We start from the raw sequence: 11409 nt of genomic DNA on the forward strand, positions 1-11409 counted from the left end.
TGGAGGAGCGGTGCAGGCTGGACGTGTATCGCCTGCGAGAGCAGAGAGACGGGGGACGTGTCCATAACAGCCAGCCGCCCTGCCACACACCATAACTACCTGGAGGCTCCCATCAGCCATGGTTCTCCTGACATGAATTATTTTGTGGATTTTATGAATCACCTTTCCTGGAACTGTCAATCTGTAAATTGTCTGTAAAATCCTGTCTGTGGAGCAAAGAAATGGAATTATTCATAAGATAGCTTCTGGATCAGCTCATGGTGAGATTACTCAATCAGGGTATAATTAAGTCATAGACAGACTGGCCTCAATTTGGATAAAGGTGGGAAGGAAATAATTCTTGTTCCAATTTGGGTGCCTTTTGATGTTTAACATCTGGTGTGTTAATGCATGGATCAAGGAGAACTGGGGAGGCTCTGTGAAGGACAAGATGATTTTTTTTTCCCCAGAAGAAATTGAAAATATGTGATTGGGGAGGGAAGGAGTAAGTAGAATTGAAAATAAAAGTATAAGGTTGTAAACAGGACAGTGGTGTGATCTGCTGGGTAAGGACTAGGTAACGCAGCTGGAGCAGAGAGGGGCGAGAGCACCATGGAGAGAGTCAGGCTGGGTGGGCGCCGACACACCAGGGCCCTGTGTGCTGGGAGCAGTTGGCCTCAGGTCACAGTCAGGAAAGAAAATACAGTGGATACTTGCATGTTGCAGACAAATTAAAATTTATTGAGACAGACAGAAATGCACCTACTCGGTCGGGACTACAATTAAGTATTTACTGTTAACCAAAGAGTCGCGTTCACATTCCGGATAAGTCTACGTGGAAAAGCATTCAAAATTTACTAAGGTTTTCTACTTCACTATTTCATCTACGATAGGGACAATAAACTGACACGGAGGATTTGTGGGCGCTCATTACAATGCTACACATTGAACAGGGACAGACATCAGTGACTTTGAGAAAAAGGTATAAAAAGACCAAAACCACCCACTGTAGAAAGGGCTCTTGGATGTTACTGTACAGTGTGGTCAAGGTAGAAACAAGCACGGACGGCATCCCGGGAGGAGCAGGGGCAGGCCTGGACAGACACATCCTGTCACCGCCGGGCGGGAAGGGGCGTGAGAAGGGCAAACTGCTTAAAAAGAAAACCACCTCCCAAGTCCATACTAAGGCATTCCCATGCCTGGAGTATTAGTGGAAATAAAGGACATTGATGTGGCAGATGACTCACCATTGGGTTAAGCCTGATGCCAAAGAATAGGATGAGAACAGGAACCACTTATGGGATGGGGAGAGAACTGTTGACTAGTTTGCTGGGAGCCAGAAGAGCTTAGTGAAGACTCGGCTCAATTCCTGTCTAAACAAGGGACTGGATAATCGCAGCAGTGATTTTTGTAGTTAAATATTTTATGTGCATTTTGTCACTAGCTAAAGGACTCCTGCCAAAAAAGAGGAAAACCTAAATTCTGCTTAGAAGGACAGGGTGACTTAAAAGAATCCTTTCGTACTTGTAGAAGTACTAAAGGCCTTAACCATAAAGATGGAACGTCAGTATATCAAAGTGAGGCATGAAAAGTGATGTTAATGTTTCTCCATTGATTTTGGGTTCCAGTCTTAGGAGGACTTTTTATTTAACATTTTAATGAATCAAAATACCTTCTTGGAATATTGCTGAACTTGAGCATCTCATTATCTTACTGGGAATTGACTACTGAGCACTCTTCTCCAGCATTAAGTTAATGCGAAGGATCTTTAAGTGTCAACTGAATTTGACACTTGTCATAAGATAATTAGGCAAATTAAAATCAGTGGGTTCACTCGATTCCTTGAAGTTTCTCTAAGTGAGATCAATTTGTCGATTTTAATTTGTTCTCCTGTGCGTTTTTCCCAGCTCAGGAGATAGTAACAATGGTTTTCCTGGATGGTCTAAAGTGAGATTTTTTAATGTCTTGATTCCTTTATACAGTCTATTGTCATTTAGCGGCAATTAAGCACCAGTTTTCTGATTTAGGATTTCAGAATTTGGTTCAAGTGAGGGGAAAACAAAAAAAATGAAACAGAGTTGATGGGCGTTAAGATGCCAGTACCGAACTTACCTGTGTCTCTCCCCCCCCCCCTGGCTTTACTCCTGACTGGGGGCCAAAGGGTGCCCGTCACCACGTCACTCATCTTCTGAGAGTAACCCTGGGTGTAATGCCGTTTCTGGCCAGTGCTAGAGGCGGCTTGGTGAAGTCCCAAGGAAAGGGTGCTGTGGGTGGGGGTGGCCTCCGCCACTGAGGAAGGTTTTCCCAGGGGCCCTTTGCCTGAGTGGACGTGGTCTTCCTCGGACGGGCCGGCTCCTGGGGGAGGGAAGGAGTGTGGGCCAGGGCACTGTGCCAGTGGCAGAGCAGGCCGTGGCCGGCCCGCAGAGCCTAATGGTGGGCAGCGTGATGACTGCTCTTTGGTACTTGGATCTGGGCCTCCCCAACAGGGAGAGGACAGCTGCAGCCACGAGGACTCTGCCACATTTGCAGACACTCTGCTCTTAGCAGTGCACTCAGGGGACAGAGAGGCGATGGCCAGGGGCGTCTGCATTAGCATCTTGACACCAGTGTGGGTATGTGGGTGAGGGGCGGGGTAGGACTAGCTCTTAAAATCCCAGCCTCAGCTTCCCTGCACTGCTCTGAAGTTCTGTCTAGGCTTCCCTCCACCTCGGTCTTTGCATAAGGAGTGATGGAAATCCGGAAAGTCTGTGGACCCTCATCGGTGATGTGTAGAATAGAAAGGTGGCAAAAAGCAGAAAGTTGAGTTTAGAATCCTGAATTGTCCTCCAGTAAGGAACACCAGGGTGCTGTGCCCTGGGAGAGGAGGGGACATGTGTGCAGACCTTCGGGAGCACTCTGGGGTGGGGTGGGTGGGAGGCAGGAGCCGGGCAGACAGGACTGCTGCCCTGGGGCTGGGAGCGGGAGCTGCTGTGTGGGAAGGGGGTCAGAGGCTGAGGCCAGGCAAACCCGCTCCCAGGGTCTCTGCTGCGGAGAGATGTGGCCTCCTGGCCAGGGGCTGCCAGTGCCATTAGTGCAAACCAGGACTTCGCTAGAGACTGTGTATTGGAGAATCGGGGCCCCGGGTCGGGGCCTCTTTGTACAATGGGGCTGTAATAGGTTCCAGCGGTTTGTGGCAGGACCGTGGGTTGTGTCTGCGCAGCGCACAGCCGCCTCGGCACGTACATCACGCGCTTCCAGCGGCACGTCCAGACGCCGTTTTTTAATAAGCAATTCCCCAGAGGGACCTGGACTGAATTAAGGCTGTTGTTTGTAAGGAGACCAGATACAGTGAGGTGAAAAACTAATTTTTCAGGAGAAGCACACGGGGTGGGCGGGGGAGGTGCAGTGTGGCGTGTCTTCCACAACATCTACAGGACACGAGAGAAGCACAGACACCGCAGGGCCGGGGACCATGCTGTGACACCACCGCGCGGGGGTGGGGAGGGCCTTGGACTTTCAAGGATGGGGCTCCCCGCACGCTCAGAGTCCCACACACATCACATGCTGGTCGCGAAAACCCCGCGGGCGAGCGGGAAGGACTGCTCAGCAGCTGTCCCTGTCCAGACGACAAACGCTGCTCCCACGCGGGCGTGTGCGGGGCCCCTGCTCCTGGAATGTGGGCTCGCGGCGCGGGCAGGCGGGGCGGCGGTGGAGAAGAGGCCTGGGGCCGTGGCGTGGAGATACAGATGCGGGGGCAGGAAGAGGCTCGCGGTCTCGCCGACCTCGTGTCCTCTCGCCCGCGGGCACTACCAGATGTACCCGACCTCGTCCTCTTTGTCGTCGTCTTCGTCCTCGTCGTCCTCCCGCACAGCCCGGGCGCGCACCCTCAGCTTCCCCAGCGTGTCCTTGGCTCCCAGGTCCCGCTCGTCCTCGAGGTCATCCAGCAGGACCACGGAGCCGCCGCTGCCAAAGTCCCCGGACGTTTCCTGCTCCTCCTCTGGAAGCACAACAATCCGCGGTGAGTTTCGGGGTACCTCCCGGGGCCACGTCAGCGCTCCCCGGGCGGGCGCAGGACTTCACGGTCAGACAGAACCAGGGGTGCACTTGGTGAATGGGGTGGGTACACGGGGCGGGGAGCACTGCCAGCCCACAGGAGCGCGGCTGTCACCCAGCTGCCGCCTTCCGCCGCAAGGGTCTGGCCCCTGGACACCAAGCTCGTCAGCCCTGGCAGCTTGGGGGTGTGCACTCTCTACTGTGTGCCCCCTCACTGGCCAGCACAGCTGCTCATATGCAACCCAGAGGATCCAGGGCTCCGGGGTGACGGGGTTTGGGGGTCGGGCGTGGACGCAGAGGCCTTACCGCAGCTCACGGTGCCCTGTTTGCGGGAGCCGGCCAGCTCGTTGCCGTATTTATCCACGCACCAGCACTGGCCGGTGCCGCCGTGGCACTGCGTGGCTCTGTAGTAGCCCTCGTCATTGCAGCGGGGGATGAAGGCGCCTGGGGACAGAAAGCGGGCGTCAGACGAGCGCAGACACCGAGAGGTGCCCCCCACGCTGGGGGCCCTGCTCCAGGCCTGGGGGTATCTGCCCTACGGCGGCTGCGCCGTGCAAAGGCTGGTGCAGAGCACCCCTTGTTCCACGGGTGCAACTCCACAGCTTTTTCTTGGACTTTTACTGATGTGATTTAAGGTATGTAGCTTAGTAGTGATTTGACTTAAAGATACTATGAAATAATTACTGGTTAACATCAAGGAGCTCAGAGATAAAGTAAAGGGAAAAACATTGCACAGTGCTGACAACTCTCAGGCGCCACATCCTGGAAGTGTCTAGTGTTGCAACTAGGAACTGGGAGGTTCCTTTTTGACAGCCCCATTCAGAGCCCTCTGAGTGCACTGCTTTGCTTCTTTCCGAAGATGGAAGATACCGCCAGTTTGACTGGACTGATCCTTTCTCTAAGGTGTTTCCAGATGGCGCTGTGGTGGCTGGTCCCGGGACCGCCTCGGAGAAGCCCTGCCAGACCCCCGAGCGGACACTAGCAGGCAGCACAGAGAACAAAATACCCAAGCAGATCAGAGACAAGAACTTATTACGGCTATTTATCAAGTCACAATTCCCCAAATAGACACCAAGCGTGTTCCCCTGGGCACATGGATCAAGAAGAGAGCATTCTCGCTTGTGTACAAAATGTCTCAGGGACAGGAAAGGGAAAACACCTACACCATTTGATGAATTAGTTGCTTTTTAAGTAGATGCTGGTATCACTTAGTGTGTAGCATCATCTGGAAACACCCAAGAAACGGAAATGTCAGATGCGCTGAGTCCAGCAAACTGCTGCTAGTGAAGTGCAGGGATTGTGCTGCACCCTGAAGGCGGAGAGCTGCAGCCAGGTTCCCCCTCCAACGCCGCCCGCCGTGCACCTGTCTCCTCCTTTTGCGCAGTATTGCTAGTGTAGCACATTGTATTGGTTTTCAAAGCTTTTGTTACTCACCAGGCTATTTTGATTCAGTTTTGCTCAGTCTATCTCATCGTCAGTACTCCTCCATCTTTGACGAGTGAGTGCGTAAAGCTCCTGGATGTGTGGGTGTAGTGTTGAGATCTGAGTTTTATTTATTTTGTGGCATAAAAGTCTGTGATAGATTATGTGAATCATAGTAAAAATGTTTGTCTACTTGAATTAAGGTTCGAGAAGGGTGCTGTGGAAATGACCACGCATGCTCACAGCTGTGTTGCTTGAAAATGATGACTTTCGGCTTAAGGTCAAGTATTTGCTTCTGTTTTTACTGTCTTTTAATTTTCTTACGTGTGACTTTTTTAAAATACCAGTTGACAGTCTGTCTCATAAAGAGTTTGGTCCATTCACATTTATTGTGATTACAGACACTATCATTTTTGTTTCCCACCACCTGTTGAAAAGATTTTTCCATGTGTAAGTTTAAAAAGTATGTGTCTAATATGCTTATTTCCCAGAAAAGCACACTGTTCCCTAAAGAAATCTAGCTGGTCAAAACTGGCAACTTGACTATCTTTACCTCGCGGCCCCCAACAATTTAAAAATGTTGCACATCATGCTTCAACTCAGCAGCATGTACTGTTTGTTCCCCAAAACTGCATGTCAGTAATTCCCTGTGGCTTCATGTGTCTCCTTGTTGAGCAGTGTTTCTGTTGCTTATTAATTCCTCTCTAGGTTTTCTGATCCTGGTGAACCTACTGAATCCGTGGATTGAGAATATTTCTGTCCTCACACGGTTACCACGGTAAGTTGGGGACTCTAGGTTGGGAGTTCGCTCCTCTAGCGGCTACTGTTCTCCCTTCCTAATCTGTCTTGCCAGGAAGTGTGACGGCAGTCTGGTCTCACGCAGCTGCCGCCGGCTAGCTTTATGCTACATGTGCGTGCATGCCCACCTCAGGTGCACCGGCGGCGTGAGAGCTGGGTAGAGCAAGTGCTTATCCTGTACCACGGGGATTCTCGACCTTACTCCTGATATTTCAGTTAGGGTGTGTTTAAGTGTAGACCTTACTGCATGGCATGTCTTCAGGGCGGGAGGGTAGTGAGGTGGCACACTAGGCAGGAGCTCAAAGGCTGCTCCCCTAGTCAGCAAAGAGCAGGGGGAGGGAAAGTGATTTTCATCTCCCCAAGGTGTGATACTTGTAAAGGGTCTCAAACAAGCCCTACAAAAAAGAGATACTGCTCTTCTTTGAGTGCCAGTGGACACTCGTATCTAACAGGACCCCAAAATACATATTGGTCTTACTAAACCTCCAGAATGGTTAAGAAGCAGGTGTTTCTGTAAATCTGTAATGTAAAAGTATTTCCAATGTTTTCAAGTAGGCAGTAATTAGAACTGATAATTTGCTGAATCTCAGTGCTCCTGAATACACACTTATTAAGAGATTCCCTGTAACAAGAGCAATTTATGGCAAATAAATGGCATTTTTATGATTCCAGCAGAATCCTCTCTGTATGAAGAGATGGACATAAGCCTTAAACTAGGCAAGATTCATGGTATGAGACAGGTAGGTATAAGTGGAAGAGGAGACCTTGTGTCTTAAACACCACAGCTGATGGTCTCACTCATGAAGCTAACTACACACAATGAAAATGTTGGCAAATCTAGCATGCCCCACTCCTCCCTGGACACTGCTCCCCTACCCATAATCTGGGAGGATCGTTTGCCCTGGAAGCAGTGGGGCTCAGACAGGTCATAACCCCGACTCTGCTGTTCTGAGTTAAACAAGGTGTTATTAATAGTGGAAGTCTGAGGTGAGCCAACAAAGGCAGTAAGATTTGAAAGTGATCACAAAAATTACCAGAAATTACAAACCACTTATATTTGACAAAAACTTTTATGTAAAGTGAAACTTCTGAGGGGATGGACCTGCTTCTAGGTGCTCAACCAGAATACTTGGGAATTATGATGTTGGAGCTGTCAGTTTTCTTTTTTTTACAGCAAGGCAGCCTCCCTTGACAAATTCCTGGCAGAGCGCTGCAGGAAGGCAGGCAGAGTGGGTACCTCCACTTGGGCACGACCCGACCGTCAGAGCAAATGCAGAACTGGCTGTTTCCTTGTGCTGTGGCAATCGAACAAAGCGTCTAAACACATACTTTCTTCTCCCTGGTAAGTTTAGAAGGCACTCTAGCTCATATTCCCTCTCAAATGAAAAACTCCATCTGGGGAGTATAGGAAAGTTACAGAACTAAGATTTCCTACACTTGGGAGGTCTGTCTTAAACGAGTTTCATGGGCACCCAAGGTCAGGACAGAGTTGCCATGGGGCAAGTCCTGGGCTCACGTGGAGCTGAGGGAGCATGCAGGCATCGTTTTCAGTGTCCGCCTGCCCATTCTGTCTGCTGTGAGGAAGAGCTCTGTGGGGGCACTTCTTTAACAAAATACTGGTGCCAACTTGAATAACTGGCACCGTGCTTAGTTATTGCAGAAGATGGGACCAGTGTAATTACTTGTTTAAACGAGTGGCAAGAAATTGCACTTACCCAACAGACTTTTCCCCTTGCTCAGCTTCTGAATCCTGTTCATTTCATTCTGGCAAGGGAGACCTAAAACAGTTACAGAAGTCAGTTTCCAGATGGTGAGGGGTAAATCTCTTAGTGACTGGCTTCACTCTTGATGTGAACTACAGACAGTGACACGCACCCTGTGCTGTCCAACACAGCAAGGCAGTCGAGTGACTAATTTAAAGCAAATACCATGAGGTGTTTCTCAAAGCTGCGCAGCACTGTGTGTCCCGTTGGAGAAATGCAGTCCAGACCTCTGACAGGCCAAAATGCTGTGAAGCACAAGCGAGGTGAGTGAGCCCATGGGGAGGTCTCCTGCGGCAAGGGACTGGTGCCACAGCCTTTTCAAGTCTGGTCATAGCCATGCTTGTTGTTTATTTTACTTGTTTGGAATTAGGGGCAATATTTTTGTTCCCTCTTTGCTGGACCACCAAAGAGAAGGCAGGAGCATTCGAGAGGTAGGCCCGGGTACTGCTTAGTTAGCTCCTGACTGAATTTCAACCTGAGGAGGTTTTATTTCTCAGCACTGACCAGCCTGGCCTTCATTTACAAGGCAAGTAAACTTCAGAGGGCAGTTTTAGACAAGGTAATTACTAGAACCTTTGGAGGAAGCAGAAATGTTAATGAATTTCTCTTGTTTGGGATAGTGGTGAACTCCTTGGTTCTAGGTGGTGGCTTAGTGAGCCACCGTCCCATGCCTTGGACTGGAAGACCAGGCTCTTCACTGCTAGGAGGTGGAACCTCCTAAGGGTGAAATTTAGTCAGGATCTAAGTAAGGTACCCGGGCCGACCTTTCAGCTGCTCCCACCTTCCGTGCTTGTACCCCACACTGTTGGCTGTCATGGGGTGTTCCAATGTGGGTAGGTCCTAAAGCTCTTATGACACACATTGAATGTCAACTGTTTGTTTATTCATTTCTAGATGAAAATATTTCTCATAATCCTGAAGATTACATGTGTGCCACATTGTCAGTGTGGGGAAGCTGCTACTAGTTTATGACTTGGTCTAACATTTTGGGTGACAGAGCTCATTTACTCAAAACTAAAATCACCTACGTGTAAGTTTCAATGACAAATGTATTCCCTAGTTGTTTATGTTCACCAGTGTTTTTGCAACAAGGATTTCATTTAATCCCAGCAAGTTTCCATGACAAAGTACCAGTTATCCTGATTCTATGCACACTTGAGCTCCTTATCTCAACAGGCAGAAGACTCTGGGAAACCTGCATGGGACTAGAACGTGCAGTGTTGACCTGGTAAGTGCCTTACCTTAAATAGTGCTAATAAAAGTATTTATATACACATGGAAACACAAGCTGCTACGGCATCTCCCAATTTCCCAAGAGGTCAGTGGCTCCACCTCCTAAGCTGTGTTCTTGGGGGACTTATTGTAAATCAGATTCCATCCCCCCAGGAACAGCAGCCCTTTCTGAGCCAGATGCATCACCTCAGGACTCCATAGGACATGAGCTGTCACTCTTGCTGGGTGGCCTAGAGAGAATCATCTCCATGGACTTTGTCAACTTCTCTGGGAATGAGACACTATCCCAAGTCTAGTTTGGCCCTCGTGAGGGGACTGAAGTCTCTTGTTCCCAGAGAAGTTGACATCCTCCTTGATGCTACAGAATGTAAGACCCAGAGTTCACTCATTTGCTTTGGCATTCCAAGATGCCAAACAATAGGAGGTGAGTGGGCTCTAGGGGAGCGAAAGACCAAGTTCCAAAGCAGCCTTGTCCTTAAGATCAGAACCGTGCATCAGCCCCAGCAGCCACCCTCCCCGAAGCCCGTGGGATTACACTACTGTGGACATGAAGGGGACATGCCTCAGTATCCAGAAGAACGCAGTGTCAGACCAAGGTCTGGGCGTTGAACATAATAGTATTCCTCTTTAGAAATCCAGGTCAAGAAAAAATATTCAGAAGGCCTACTATTCTGTATAAGAGGAAAACTACTTTGCTTAAATTGATTGTAGCTTTGTTCTTATTGTATCATGTCTTGGGAGGACAGGGTAGAAATAATGGGAGTTTGGAGGAAGAACTAGGGGCCAAGTTGAAATGGTAGGAAGGAGATACTCATATGAAGGAGTGGAAGGTGGGGCCTTCTTTCTATAAATAAAATTCATTTTCAAAATACAATTGTCAAGTTATTTAGAGCAGCCTACCTCCTAAATATATGGGAAACTAAATTCCCCAATGTGTTCTGTCTGTAGCAAGTGCTTAAGAGAAGGCACCTACCTTCAGCACTCCGAAGCCTCGGGCCATCTCACCTGCCCCCTTCCTGGTGGCATCTCCCTGGACACAGGCCGCCCCTACTTGCAGAATCACTTACCCTGACTGCTGGCAACTCCCCCAACTCGACTATATACGACATATATACTATATGTCTGACTATATACCTGATGACAAAATGGTTATATACGATGGGCAATCAGTGCCAATTACAGGTAGAAAGGTGTGGTGTGAGTGAGGACGGGCTCCTGTGGCCAGACCCACCGCGGAGGGACGCTGGAGGAGGAGCGCACATATATGCACACCACCAACCAGGCCGCTAGGAAAAACAATAGCCAACTCCCCAAAGGGAGCCCTGGGAAGCCTAGGGTTGAGTTTTTCCCTTTTGGGAGGACTCAAAACTCCCTGCTCCCCGCAAGGGTGCGGTAGCTGCCCGCCTCACCTCCAGGCTTCTGGAAGCAGTAGCACCACTCGTTGTTGGAGAGCTTGCCGTCCTTGAAGGAGTCGCAGGAGTTGAAGAGCGCCTTGATGCACGGCTCGTACTTGTCCAGGTAGATGGCGTTGATCTCGGAGTGGTCCAGCAGGAGGTCGTAGTTCATGTCCAGCTTGTTGAACATCCAGCCCAGGGAATCCTTGCAGATGGGCAGGATGCTGGTGTCGAATCCTGCAGAGGGAAAGCCCGGCTCAGCACCCACCCACCGCCCCTACAAGACCTTGCTGTTGGCTTTTTTTAAACAAAACAATTTAAAATGCACCAAACCCTAAGTCAGCTTTTGAGGAAACTGTTCTAAAGGGAACACATTCCCACACTAATCTGTGAGTAACAATGGGACCACACTTGCGAGGTGGTGTCCAAGGCAAGGAGTAAGAGCAGCCAGACACCTTGGTGGAAACTGCTGTTGGGGTGGGGGAAGCTCCTTTGCAAAAACCAGGGCAAAAGAAACCTCGTTAGAGGGCACTGGTGCCTGCTGGCTCCTCCCCTTCAGACGCACGATATGGACGCAATCATTTCTCCTATTTCCCTGGGGGAGGGAAGGTAGTTTTCTAAAAGAATGATCTGTTTCCACAGTAGACACGTGCGCCCCAAATAAAAACCCCGCCTTTCTTTCAGAATCCACAGCGTAATACAAGTTCAAGCCATTGCCAAACCAGACTTCTGGGACGGCTTTTCCTGTCTGTTCCCAGGGCGCTCAGTAGGGGAATGCAAGCGGGACC

At 49.6% G+C, this 11409-nt stretch overlaps 1 protein-coding gene across 2 annotated transcripts in view; it reads right to left on the reverse strand.

Annotated features, from left to right (window-relative positions):
• Window positions 1–701: 701 nt before the first annotated feature.
• The window catches only part of SPOCK1 (sparc/osteonectin, cwcv and kazal-like domains proteoglycan (testican) 1), a 439606-nt gene continuing 428898 nt past the window's right edge, over window positions 702–11409 (reverse strand). For both annotated transcript variants that reach the window (XM_012727923.1, XM_004686754.2), the window contains 4 exons: window positions 10637–10858; window positions 7947–8009; window positions 4318–4455; window positions 702–3955 (listed from right to left, as the gene is read on the reverse strand). In XM_012727923.1, coding sequence (XP_012583377.1) covers window positions 3765–3955; window positions 4318–4455; window positions 7947–8009; window positions 10637–10858 — 614 coding nt within the window. In that variant the 3' untranslated portion in view covers window positions 702–3764. The remainder of the gene's footprint in view (window positions 3956–4317; window positions 4456–7946; window positions 8010–10636; window positions 10859–11409) is intronic.

The sequence above is a fragment of the Condylura cristata genome, unplaced genomic scaffold (assembly GCF_000260355.1).
Source record: "Condylura cristata isolate star-nosed mole 26May11 unplaced genomic scaffold, ConCri1.0 scaffold00021, whole genome shotgun sequence".
NCBI lineage: Eukaryota > Metazoa > Chordata > Mammalia > Eulipotyphla > Talpidae > Condylura > Condylura cristata.